Source organism: Lissotriton vulgaris, chromosome 12 (assembly GCF_964263255.1).
Source record: "Lissotriton vulgaris chromosome 12, aLisVul1.2, whole genome shotgun sequence".
Lineage (NCBI taxonomy): Eukaryota > Metazoa > Chordata > Amphibia > Caudata > Salamandridae > Lissotriton > Lissotriton vulgaris.
In genome coordinates, this window is record NC_141700.1 from 230,768,515 (window position 1) to 230,782,859 (window position 14,345).

Here is a 14,345-nt window from a genome sequence, read left to right on the forward strand (position 1 = left end):
AGCCGTGAAAAATAAAAATGCCAAGTTGCCTCTCCCGTCTTTGCATAAATACTGCAACATAGAAAGTACTCTATAAATAATGTATTCAGGGACTACCCATCAATTGCTCTATCTTGAATTGCACAGGTCTATTATGCTTGTATCTCTGTATTTTTTTTAACCATTTTTATGCCCATAGGCCGTTTTATGAGTGTACCTTATTGTTGCCTAATGACTTGTTTTTATCTGTATTGTCTATTTATGTGCTTTTATGGTTTTTAACCGATAATAAAGCTTTTTTGACTGACATTCTGATATATATTGTAGTGGAGGTATGAATTATACTTTGAAATAATGTATAGTGCATGTAGCTGCTGCACAAACTTGTGCTGAATATAAAGGTATGTATATGTAGCTATGCACAAATAAGATTTCCAACGAAAAAATGGAATGAACACTTATTTGTTTTAAACACGCTTTTAATTATAAAAAAAACAATACCGTTGCCTTTACGCTGGTTTTACAGTGTAAATAAATTCTAATGTATTAATATTTGTTTGAAAGAAACCAAGAAGTGCAAATGAAAGTCTGCTGTAGTGTGAAACATTAGCACGTTTTCTAAACTTGTTGTGAATGGAAACAGGGACTACATAATACGCAAATCATCCTTCTAGTAAAGAATGTTAGCTTTTCGTTTACAGCAAATGTGCAATACACACTAAGTAAATTGGCAGAAACAGCAAAATGTCAAATTTACGAAAATAAAATGTGAATCGCTACTGAAGCTGGCAAGGCAAACTGCATGCACATTAAAATTAAGCAACCAAAACCCCAAGAATAAACAATTTCCTTACAAAAAATAAATATCGGCAATGCAAAAAACAAACACTTCATCCTACCGCTCCAAAAAATATTTCGGCAACGCTAAAAACAAAAACTTAATTCCACTGGTCAAAAAACGAAACTGCCTACACGTTCAAATTAGCCAACCAAAAACAAGAGTTCCAAAGCAAATACTTTGTGCCACTGGTAGCAAGTTTACAGTAGTTAGGCGGTACCAAACAAAGAAAAGGAGGAACTACAACACATATTAACCACTAAAAACAAAGATATTTTACGAGACAAGCTAACAAACCCATAAAAAGCAAATAGGTGGAGTGTCAACTCACATACAGATTACATCAGGTCTCGGAGGGACAGTGCATGCGCTGCCTAGGCTCCACCTAAAAAGGAAGGAGGACTGAATGTAGCTGGTATACAACCATTTTGATATTTTTCCAACACGAAGAAAGTCATATGATGAAATCAACCAGACAAAAACTTCATTTCTGAGAAATGACGATATACTTTTTCCACAAAAATAATTTTTTTGTGGTAAAGTCATATGTTGTCAAGAGACCGAAAAGCTTAACTGGAAGGGTGTAGAGAAAGGGAGGCATTGTAGAATGGGGTAGGGAAGAGGTAAAAGTGAAATAAAAATGTGGGAAAGACTTGCGATTACAAGCCATCTGGGCATTAAAGATAGGGAAGGAGAGATAAACTACGGAGTGCCAGAACTGACATATATACATATATTTGGGCAATACCAGACGACGCAGAAGAAGTCTCAACCCTCAGCTTCACTACTGGGATAACCTGATGATCAGGACCTCCCCATTTGTACTAAACGATTCCGGTATAATAAAAGCATTGAAAATATTTAAACTGAATCAATCGAAGGCTGGCTGAGATTGTGAGTTGGTGAAGGGCCAGCTTGCCCTCTACACATCCTTACATCTTCCTCCCACTGAGTTCAACTCCTGTTCATTCTTGAGCTCGTTTTGGGTATGGTTGGTGTACCTATGGTAGCTAATATTATTCAAGGGTGAAGATGTGCCAGTGGATTCAAACCAGTGATAACAATTCTCGCTAAGGAGCAAACCTTGAGGTCTACATATTCCAAAAATGAACACGAAGAAAAACTATCTTCGATAATTCGAAAAATGAGTTGGCAAAATTGACAAATTATCAAAGCAGTCTTAAACCATCGTGCAGGATCAATGTCATTCTAACGAAAATTAAATTGACAGTGAAGGGTCTTAAGTAGCAATTTTCTCTAGGTGCTATTGTCCAGATCACATGCAGACCTTTAATGATTTAACGGTCCTCTTAAGGTCATTGGTGTTAAAGGTAGTGTAAACTTCGAGTAACATCAGGGGCCTCACGACCATTGACTCTTGGAAATTATGAATTCTTTTTGTCCAATAAGGAGAGGTAGTTGCTTGCATTGAGGCTGACAATGGTGCTGAGGACACCTTCTGTATCCGTGTGTGAAGAGCATTGATGCATGTGACTAGAAATATACATGTCTGGCCTGGTAATATCAGAAACCATGGTTTGCACCGTACAACATAAACTAAAGGAAAATGGCCTTTAAGTGAATACAATATGTGTGACTTAAGTCCGATAAGCAGAGACACTGAAGCTGTGATGGATGGAAATATCTACAACAAATCCGGATTTATGTTCATTCACCCTTCACATACTATAGCTTAAGTGCCAGTTGCCAAGTCATTCATGCCGGAGAGTGTCACAAATCATTTTTACTTATCCAGCCTTGGCAGATGGCTGCACAATATGGGTGCAGGATAAAGAGGAACTCTGGATGTAATTCATTGTGCTATCGAAGCATATGAAATATAATGAAAACCAGTTTATTTCGGCTGAAACAAAGTGTGAAATCCCCTAGAGCAGAAAGAGCCATTTTGGGGGCTGTGACGTAACTGGTGTACCCCGAGGCAGGAAGTCTATAGGGCTACTAGAACATTCCACCCACTCAGGACAGATTTTTCTTAATTAAACCAGTAAAAACAACAAGCACTGGCGTTGCCAATAGGTCTCGCAGTAGGAAAGTTGGAGCTATTGGTTTTGTAAATGACATTTTATATTTATATATCGTTATTGGCATTGTCAATAACAATATATAAATATAAAATGTCATTTACAAAACCAATAGCTCCAACTTTCCTACTGCGAGACCTATTGGCAACGCCAGTGCTTGTTTTTTTTAGAAGTCGCTTTATGCAGATTTGCACACAACCAATGTGGGGGAGGTCTGTAAGTGCCCTGGCAACGGTATAGTGGCCGTTGCAAAAAATGGAAGGTATTTAAGAAAATTGACGCATATTGAATAGAAAAGGTTGTACTTGATGTGTTTACATGAAGTGACAATCAAAAGGCTGCACTACGCGAAATTCATGCACAGCAAAGCGAAATGCTCGCCAAAGCCCCTTTCAGGAGGCGCGTGTTATTTTTCAGCGCTTTTCCTACTATTTGGATGGAGCAACGCGTTTTTGGGGCCGGGGCACTCGTTGCGGTTCTGGAATGTTCGTTGGGCCGAGTCAAGCTGGTCGGCGGAGGAGACTATTTGGTTTTGTTTTGTACCGTTTAGCAGTGACTCATAGTTGGCTGTGGCTTCAAGCGTATGGGCTCGTTCTGAGTTTGTAAAATACCCTTTAAATCCTTTCCGGTTCTGGTCAGTGCGCAGTTTTTGTCTGCAGGCAGTATTAACCAAAACCAGTATAAAAAAATCATATTTTTATAATTTAATGAAGTTTCTCACTTCGTGAACTTATACAAGTATGCTTTTCGTCCAGCTAAGACTGGCGAGATTCTAGAGCTTGTATGGGTAAAGTCTTCTGCAACATGTCAATCTGTAGATTTTTAATCCTTTACCAACAGGACAGAGGTTTTAGTTTTATGGCGGCCAGAAATTATGAACTGCACATCTACACCAGAGTCCTAGTTTCCTAATGGTGGAGACTCTTGGCCAGAAAGTGACCTCAGTATGTATTTTTTTCTTTAAAGAGTCTACACGCAATTCTGCTGTTCCGCACTCATCGTAAAACTGGATCTCACACTGTATGCTCATGTATGCCTAAATACCAAAGCAAGATGCCTCTAGATAGACATAATGTCAGGCATGCCACTTCATTTCGAAAAGATATTTGGCAGTTGCAGTCCGAACTAATAGTAATGGGTTTAACAAATGAGCTACCTTTGAAATTTGCACTCAACAAATTATGATATAATTCTTCACCATTAATACCATCATTCCATCTTGTTCTAGAAAAAGTGCAGCAGGAAATGCTAAAATAGAAACAAAAGCTGATAAAAATCTAATTGAAAAATAAAACTTGCATTCTATATATTTTACGGAAGCTGCCCAAAAATTTCATGAGTTTATCTCAGTTCTGCATGCTCAAGGCAAGTATTGTTGTTTAAAATACATTTGTGGGAAGCCTGTGGGTTAATATTCTTCGAATTAACACTCTGAGAGCTGAAATGTTCTCTTTTCTAAAGAGAGAGCGGCCGGGAAACTGAAAGTACGGCCGGCCGGCCAGCCATGATTATTTAGGGGAGGAGAAGCGTGGTAGGGGAGGAGAAGCCGCAGAGCGCACGCTGGGCGAAGCCCTTTGATGTGCTGTGCGGCCATGACTGCTCTCAGGTTGAAAAGGAGGAGAAGCGTGTTAGGGGAGGAGAAGCCGCAGAGCGCACGCTGGGCGAAGCCCTTTGATGTGCTGTGCGGCCGTGAATGTGTGTGCTTGTTTGGTCACGTGATTCACGTGAACTTAATGAAAACCGCAGCGCAAGAAGCCCTTGGTTTGACGAGGATTTCGAGGACATGATTTCTCGCTCCGCTCAATGCGCTTGCCCGCATTGATAGGTCGTGAGACCTAAAAAGCAAGCAATGGAATGTTCGAGGAGAAGTGCGAAACCAACCTTTGTTTCATTCCTTCTGTTAGTAAGCAGCTCAGTTGTCTTCATTGAAGCGTGCATGATTCCAGTGACCTTACCCGTATTTGAATTTTCGAATCTGTTTTATATAATTGAAACCTACATGGAACTATTTCACCTCCCTAGACCTTTAAATATGCTAACAATTGTAAAGTAGTGGAGAGGGTTAATTAGAGAAAACACGAGGCATGTTCAATTAAAATACAATTGAAAAGTGTTCGCCTTGACTGTTACGTGCAACCGTTTATTAAACTGAAATGAAACGTGAACTTCTATAATCTTGGATAGTGCCACTCCCCACTAGTCTCCGGCCTCCCCATGCACATTATGAACTTAGCATGTGCGAGAAAATACTTCTATTAACCCGTTTATCTCCTCAACCCTTTCAACATCTAGAGACAGTTGTACTAAGAACCGGTTCATAATCCATGACATTTGTCTCGGTTTTGTTGGCAAATCATCGGTTGTTATATTGCTGCTGCTGCCCTGCTTCGGGAGAGGCGTAAGTGGAAAGGCATACACTATGCCCTTTATATTTACTATTTTACTTTCCCGTTCCTTCCTCCAAGGGGGACCTTACTCTCCTGTTTCTTTATGGTTTCCATTTGTAGGACTGGTCAGATAGCAGCTCTATGTCTTCAGGTTTTTGTTGAGGGTTGTGACGTGTGCTTTTACATTCAAAGGTTTCGGAAGCCCCTGTTCCTCAAACACTTTTAGATGCTGACTCTGTAGCCACAGGGAGCAGTATTGCAATAAGTGCCCCTGGGGCGCAACGGGTGTTTGCGCCCATTGTGCGCGCCCCTGTGGCACTTTGGTATTATAGAAGCGGGCGCAGATGCATGGGTGTCCCCTTTTTTAATACCAATAGCAGCTACCATCGGAGGATGTTCCTTCATTTGCATAGGGCACGCCCCTATGCAAAAGAGGGAATTTCTTTGACTCTGTGCTGCGCCATATTACTGACGGGGGCACAGAGGCAAAGAAGCCCTCCGGAGGCGCACTGACAGTGCGCCATTTAGAAGGTGATGCACTGTCATTGAGCCTCCTGACAGCAGCCCTCTGCAGACTGCACCCTCATGCAAGAGGATCTCTATTCCCCTGTAATGCTGCAGGCGGGTGCAGCTTGCACTGTGAAAACATGGAGCAGCTGCTACGTGTTTTCACATGAATACACCGCCCTGGGGGTAAGGCATACATCATAATAGGGAGCATTGCGTTTGCTCCAGAGGTGAGCCAGGCGCAAACAATCACAATGCATAATACGGCCCAGGGAGGCCAGAATATCAACTGTTACTCGCTTCCTTCAACCTACAAATGTAATTTGGATGTTTTTTATCTTTTTAGTTTTGTTTTTTCATCGCTTTCTGTATTTCTTTCTGATGACACATTGTACTGTCGGTGATCCCAAGTCCGCTCTTTTTAAGAGCGAGGAACCTGCCACTTTTACAGGTTCCTTCCGTATTGGTGCTACTAATATAGTTTAACTGCAGCTCCAGTCTGTCCCCGTTGGATGGCACTGCAATCCCACAGTTGACTATTTGTGGTCTGTGGCCGCTATAATTCCCACTTGCAGCACAGCAACTCGAGCACACTCTCTTCCTCTCTTTGCCACGTGTATTTTTAAAGGCCTTTCCAACTTTTTTGGCTCCTTCATTTCAGTAGTAGACCCTCAGATATTGACCACATTTGCCCTCACCCCTGTCCGCCAGACTTATGACAGCAGATCAGCATTTCAGCACTGACCCGTGTGCAGGTTTGGCTAGCCCCCTCTCCACGGGTTACCCACAGAACTTAGTCGGTTTGCATGCAGTATCCTGATGCTGTCGCTCTGGGTTGCTCTGCATTTCACCGTCACCTATAGAGCTCAGTATCGGAATGCAAAATAACCGAGGCAAACTTTAAATGAATATATTGGGGGGGGGGGGGGGGGGCTCAAATACACCGCTATCAAGCAATCTCACAGGATATACAAATATTCAGATGGATCTCTGACAGCAGTGTAGTAAAGGTGCCTGGTGCCTAATGCAATTAAGGGAAATGCCCTCTTACCAGGCTATGTAGTAAGGGAGCCTTAATAGGGTTGCCTTGTACCCCGGTGACTGCTTAGTTTGTAAAATAATAAGTGCCAGAGTCCTGACAGGAGGCCACTGCCGCTTGCACCACCCATCGCCCCTGTGTTTGCTGCCAAAACAACCACTAACCATCTCTCTCGCCTGCAAATGCGACAGTTCAGATTATTCCAGGTCCCCGAAGGTAAAGGAATAGGTGGGGAGTCGGGTATTAGTAATTATTAATGTACATTGTATTAATAAACAACCATTCTTCTGCTCATCTCTAACTTAGATAAACAGCGCCACCATGTGGCAGACTGTTATAAGTACAGTGTTGACAATTAAGTGCCGGAGCCCGAGCCCCGGAAACTAGTTGTGCGCTAGTACTGTGCACTCTTAATTGTGCCAGCCCCACTTTTTGGGCTAGGAGATGGGACACCAATCGTTTTTCGCGCGCTCTCCTTGCTTGCTCCTGTGTCGCATCAGAAGCCATAGCATGAAAGCAGCTCTGCGTCAACTGGTTTAGTTTTGCTATTGAGTTATAGCTGGTTAAAGGGGTCTGCTGTTACTAAATCTGTCAACGGTAACTTCCCAGAACTTGATGTTTGCAATATCATGTTTTCGTTGGAGCCAGTGGCATTTCATTAAATGTAACTTGTGTCGTGTCTATGGTGGTTTAGCTCCTGCACTACCATGGTTTTAGGTCATCTCAATCTGAGAAAGCATTAGCGCAGGCTTCATGTAAGTCACACTTACGTTTCAGCTCGTTTCTTCCATGGGCAGTGGTCGAAGTGGGGAATAAAAGGTAGGGGAACTGTGGGTGGAGAATCAGGGGGCAGGAATAACCGTAGATTGGAACAGTGGGCGGAGTCAGGGGTGTGGCTAGAAATCGCAAAACATACCAATTTTTAGTACGTTTAGCCTTCTTTACTGACCAGTTACAGCTTATAACGTTTAATTCAAACAATGGATAAACATGTTTATTTGAGGTTTAATTCAGGAAAAAGCAAATACTCATAGGGAATACAGGTTTATGTAAAGCGTGCGAAAGATAAGCAGGAACAATGGCAAATTCAGGATGGTGAGTGTAAAAATTCAGGACAAGGGGTCAAAATTCAGCACACAAATTCGGGACAACAGGTATGCTTTGCAGACACATCAGTGAATGTCATGCAATGGTATATAAATAGGCAAGGAACATAAGTACAAGTCACTTCTACCCTGTCACCTCTCCTGCCCCTGTCACCTCTCCTGCCCCTGTCACCTCTTCTGGAATTCTCGGTTTTGGCCCCCCACCTTGGGCATCCCCCCTCTCCTTCTTTCAAGACTCTAGGGATAAAATTAAATGCTCACCTCACCTTGCACTCCCAGATTAGTTCAGTTGTTTCTTCCCGTTTTCTTACCCTCCGCACTATTCGTAAAATTTCCCGTTTGTTTTTCCTTTTTCGTCCTCAAACTTATTCTTTCGGCCATGGTCATTTCCTGCCTTGACTATGGCAATGTTCTTTACACTGGTGTCCCTGCATACAACCTCCGGCGACTTCAGCTGGTTCAAAACCAGGCTGCCCGACTTGTCTACAACCTTCCCAAGTTCCACCATTTAAAAACCCTTCTCAAAGCTTTGCACTGGCTGCCCATCCGGGAGCGTGCCCTTTTGAAAATGGCCTGTATCACCTTCCAGGCCCGGGCAGGGACGGCCCCGTCCTTTATTACCTCTGCAATCACGCCCTACTTCCCCAGTAGAGAGCTGCGCTCCTCCTCTCACTCACTCTTGGTTGTCCCCCGCTTCAGGAAAAAGTCGGGAGGCGTGAAATTTTCCACTCTGGCTCCTGTCTTATGGAACACTCTTCCCCTTTCCCTCAGGTCCGCCTCTCATTACCTGGAGTTTTGAAAAGCACTAAACGCTTCTCTTTACCCAAGCTTTCCCACACTAACAGCCTACCTTTTCCCCTGCCCTCTGATTCGCATCCTCCGCGCCAAGAAACCGCTTGGTAGTCGTGCGCTTAAAAATATTTAAAATTCAAATTCAATTCCTGCCCCTGTCACCTCTCCTGCCCCTGTCACCTCTCCTGCCCCTGTCACCTCTCCTGCCCCCGTCACCTCTCCTGCCCCCGTCACCTCTCCTGCCCCCGTCACCTCTCCTGCCCCCGTCACCTCTCCTGCCCCCGTCACCTCTCCTGCCCCCGTCACCTCTCCTGCCCCCGTCACCTCTCCTGCCTCCGTCACCTCTCCTGCCCCCCGTCACCTCTCCTAACGGGACAGCAAGTAAACAACCTTCATGTATGTAAGTAACTTGGTCAGCGCGCAAATGATTCCCTTAGCATGGGTCTTTACAGGCAGGGTTTCCACGAAAATTAATGCCTTTAGAGCACATTCACTCAAGGGAACATTCACGCAAAATCACAATCGTTTCAAACCACCACAACTTGCTATAGAAAACTGGGAACCTCCGAGATACTCGGTCTAAATGAACTCTTGGTTGCCTTTTCTGGTTCAAAGCAATACATGTCCAGTTCATTAGACTAGAACATTCCCCAACACCCCAAACAATTTTGTCCTGCAAAATATGGGTATATCCACAAATGCCGCGTTCAGAGCTGTCTGGTTAAAAATGACAGGCCCTGAATAAGCAAAAGTATACAAAGCATACAAGTCGATAAGCAAGTATCACGACAAAACAGCTAGAGACTAACATCACATTACAGAACAGGCCTGGAATGTTAAATTAGCCGCTGTGCAGGAAAACCTCGAATTATTGTCCGGAAAAAACTGTAGAGTATGCTGAAGCCACGGTGTGGCTGTGGATCTACAGTTTCTGGCCCTGGTTGCTTCATGACATTCGCAGGAATGGACATCTTCAAGGAGCTGGACAAAGGAGTATCAAGTTTAAACTAGATCAGTTGGCACGGACATTAAGGCCTAAAAACACAAGTCACAATTTTTCATGTGTTTGTGAGGAAAATAAACTTCTTACAAAGACATCTTACCACCGTAACCAAAAAATAATCATACAGGTTTTGCAGAGTTGGTGGCAAGTTCCCGACAGTCCTCTGTCTGGAGAAAGCTCCTCTGTAATCACCAACTCAGCATGATATGCTAAAGGCAGAGGGCGGCGCATTGTCATTAGAAAGGATTAATCTACCTCAATCGGAATGACAATGGGTTGCCCTCGGTCTGTGTGAGCTCAGGGAGGGGCTGCTGCAGCCTTTCGAGTTCAACAGAGAAGTGCGAGCAGCCCCTGGAAGATGAAAGAATAATTGTTTTGTAAGTTGGACTATTCTTGCCGTCCCGTGGCAATTTTTTTTGAATGAGAAGTAGGGGAACGGACTGAAAGAATTTTTAAAAGTAGGGGCACACCATGCCCTTTCGATCCCGCCCACTTCTACCACTGTCCATAGGTAATAGCTATTGATGATGTAGCAGGTGCAGCGGCACCAGGGCGCACAATCTGAGGAGCTGACTACACCTTGATTTTTGTTGTAATTTAAAATCCATTCAGATGTCAAAAGCCCCTTTTCTTTGCGTGCTTTAAAAGGCCCATTACACCCTTACTACTGACCTGGCGTCTACGTTCAGTTTTAGTCTGACCTACTGGTTGATTGAGAACTCCACTCCGGTCTACTGAGTTACTGAAACGACCTGACGCATATTGAAATTGCGAAGTTTCTAATTATCAGTCACAGTGGTCGGCCACTTTTCTCCCCAGTAAGCGGAAGAATGGCAAAAAAAAGTATTTGCTTTCTGGACATCTTATCCTGACACATGACCATCAATGAAATATCTAGAGGATTGCAATCATATTGTGGGCTTCCAGTTGATGACGACATGAATCCTATCGACGTCAAAACAATGTTTTCACCTAGCACAAGCGCAGATGGCAGATCATGCACAGTAGGTGAATCTAGAATAGTCTTGCGCCACAATTGTTTAGAGGTAACTTTTACATTTGAGTGCAGACTATAGGCACAATCTGTTTTGATATGAAAAAAGACATTTTGAAAACCAAAAATGCTAACTGGTTTCTTTTTATTTCACAGAAAATGGGAGGCAAACTAAGTAAGAAGAAAAAGGGGTGCTATGGAGATCATACAGACGAAGCGGCTGACGAACCTTCTGAAACTACGGTTGACCAAAAAGATGACGAAACGAATGTAAAGCAAGAACTGAATAGTGACCTCACTTTGAAAGGGGAGCAGCCAGCCAGCAATGGATTACAGAGTGAAGAAAAATCTAAAAATGAGTTGCAAGTAGGGGAAACGGTTAACCATGTAAAAGAAGAAGAGGAAGCCAGCAACGATCAAACAAAAGAAGGTCAAATATCCCCAAACAGCGAAGATCTCAAACTAGCGCAAGCGAAGGGTGCAACAAGTGAAACTAAAAAAGTAAATGGTGAGGGAACACACTCTGAGCCTGGGGTTGACTCCACTGTCTCAGCAGAATCTAAACCTGAAGAAACAACATCTGCAATTGTAGAAAAAAAAGAATCTGAGATCTGTCCAAATAATACATCCGAAAATGAGGCCAAAGAGGCTCCTGCAACTATTCAAAGTACAGGTGGGGATAATGAAAACCCTAAAGAATGTTCAGCAGACAGTGACAAAAATATCAATGGTGCAGATGAACCAGTGAGTTCCATTTCCCCAGAAAATACCTGCAGTGCACAATCTGTAAAAGAAAAAGACTCTATTTGCTTAAACACTGTGAAACCCTCTGATAATAGTCCATGTTCTAACCCCCCTACAGATGTTCTTTGCCAAGATACCCCTCCCAGTGCATTGCAAGAATCGCCAAACACGGAAAATAATTCAGACTGTAGCAGAAATGATGGTGGACTGTTGAAAAGCAGTGATGAGGTGCTTCAGGTCAGCTGTGGGGACACGTTATCCAAACAGAGCGTGGTTGATAGCAGTACAATTGAAGCAGTGACAACAGCTATAAATAATTCTGATAATTTAATAAAGTCAACTGAATCACACAAGGATGAAAGCAACAACTGCGATTTGCTGAACACAGCACAAGAAACTAAATCTTTAAACACAGAAAATAGGTGTGGTGTGAAACAGGACAGTTGTACTGCTCAAGGCGAAGGTATCCGTGTAATTGAAGGAGAAGATGAGTGCTCAGCTCAAAAACATGAGGATGCCCCAGAAGATCAAACATCCACCTTGTCTGAAACTAAGCCAGACCATGACTCTGTCCCAAAACTGGAAGATTCCGTTAGCTTAGAGGGCAGCATAGCTCCATCCAAAGTGGAAACCCAAGCCGAGACTAAAATTGTGGATGAAGCTACAGAAATAACTGTCATTGATGCAGAAAGTATAACCGCCCAGGCTGAGGTGACCTCCACAGCTACGCAGAAGGCTTCTTTGGACCCAGTAGAAGTGGAACCAATAGCAGAGGTGCAGATCCCTGTGACACTTGTGCAATCAACTACTGAGGTAGAACCCCCTCTCACCCAAACGGAGGTGGAATCCACATCGAAGATAGAGATCTGTGTGACTCCAGTGGCAGAGGAATCTGCAACTGAACCAGAGGTATCAGGGGCTCCAGTGGAGGAGGCCTCCTTAGTGGATTCACACTCTACGAAAGCACCAGCAGTAGATATTTCCTCATCTGAGATGGAGCCTTGCATAGCCCCAGCAGAAGCAACATCTGAAGTGGAGCTGGAAGGCACTGTAGCAACGTTGACTTCCTCCTCAGAAAGCAAGGTGGGCACAATGGAGAAGGCATCCCTAGGAAAAATAATAGTGGATGAAGTGGAGGTGTCTTCCGCTGCTGAAATGGAGAAAGAAGAAATGGAGGTATCCTCAGATAAGTTGGTGGATTGTACGGCTCAGAAAGATCTGTTCGCTCCAGCTGAAGCAGAAGAGGGCTCGGCGCAGAAAGAGGCAGCATCACCAGAAGAACCGGGAACGGGTGCAGACCCAGAACAAGCAACATCCCTCTGCAAAGTAGAAGATAGTGTGGCTCAAACGCACATAACTTCACAGGCTGAAATGGAGGACAGCGTTGTAAATGGAGAGGGGACCTCTGCACCAGAGATTGAGGTCTCTGTGACATCAGAACATATATCCTCTACGATGAATGCATCGCCAGTGGAGCTGGACTGCCCAGGAGCACCTGAGGTTTCTATAATGCCTATTGAGCATGAAGAACATGCGACTACTGAGGACACACCTGACATTGCCAAGGTAGAAGCTGATGCCACACCAGTGGACTTAGCTTCATCTAACACCGATCCATGCAAAGACTTGGCAGAGCTCATAACCATGAAGGATTCAGACACTTGCAATGCACAAGAAAACCAAGGAGAAGGGGCACCATCGAGAGAGGGGCAAGAGGCAACAGAGGAAAAATACCCAGAAGAGCCTGATTCTAAACTGAGTCCTGAAGCTGTTAAGGAAATAGAAATTAAATTGGCGGACATAAAAGAAAATGAAGTACAAAACGCAGCTGATTTGAAAATTGAAGGTTTCTCCGAATGTGTTATCAGTGCTGAAGCGCCTCCAAATTTCGAAGTGGTACTTAATGGTGATTCTTAAAACAGGTGGGACCCTGACAAATCAACATTGCGCTACCGGAGATACCACGTGAAAAAAAATATTTTAAATTCCCTGACCGCTCCAAAAATTTTGCTAATGGTGCCCTGAAAGTAATGATAAATTAAGAGGGGATAACGCCAATAAAGGCAATGAAGCTGGAAGAACAAAGGAACATGGAATGGACACACGAGCATTGGAACAGTTGGTGACCGCAACTAGAGGGAAATAAACGATCCACCTACTAAAGTAAAAGAAATTGAGGGAATACTTTCAACATCTTAAAAAAAAAAAAAATTTACAAAAAAAAACTCACGTAAAAAGATCACGTTATGCTGGCAGAAAAACAAAACCTGTAAGAATGAACCATGCACATCTTAATTCTGAAGCAACACTCCACTGTTTCACAATTTCCTTTTACGTGACATAAGATTGTTTTTTGTACCAATTCATTTTTTGAGATTGAGACAACCAAAACGGTGGTAACAGTCGTAAGAAGAGTAGATTTTCATACATTGATATACTGAATGCTGTAAACCTAGCGATGTCAAATACCTTACAATATTACATGTGTTTCAACTATCAACACATTTAGAATGACCGGCAGTTAATTATGAATATGACATGCTTGCAGAAATAAACATTGATTCAGCTTTATTATGCACTTTTCTGGGTTTTTTTTCCCCATGAATTTTAAATACCTTTAAAAAAGGACTAGAATGATGCTTAGGAGTATTGGTTCCTGTGTATGTGCTTAAAAGTAGGTGGGCACATATGCGTGCCCATCAGCATGATTGAATCTAGATGAAAGCGACAGAGGAAGTCAATAAGATGACAGAACTTGGGAGCAGGCTGTGGACAGACCCTTGCAAGTTAAGACTGCCTACTGAGAATGGCCCGAGAAAGACTGCACTGATATGAGTGGCTTGGTGGCAGTTGGGATATAGGCACTTAAAAGGAATGAGCTACTTGAAGGCTTTTAGTTTAGGTCACCAATTTC

The 14,345-nt window shown here is 43.3% G+C and overlaps 1 protein-coding gene across 2 annotated transcripts in view; it reads left to right on the plus strand.

The window, feature by feature from the left end:
• Positions 1 to 14,002, plus strand: part of LOC147673841 (uncharacterized) — a 51,290-nt gene extending 37,288 nt beyond the window's left edge. For both annotated transcript variants that reach the window (XM_086947725.1, XM_086947726.1), the window contains exon 2: positions 10,844 to 14,002. In XM_086947725.1, the coding sequence (XP_086803851.1) occupies positions 10,847 to 13,348 (2,502 nt within the window). In that variant the 5' untranslated portion in view covers positions 10,844 to 10,846 and the 3' untranslated portion in view covers positions 13,349 to 14,002. The remainder of the gene's footprint in view (positions 1 to 10,843) is intronic.
• The last annotated feature ends 343 nt before the right edge of the window (positions 14,003 to 14,345 follow it).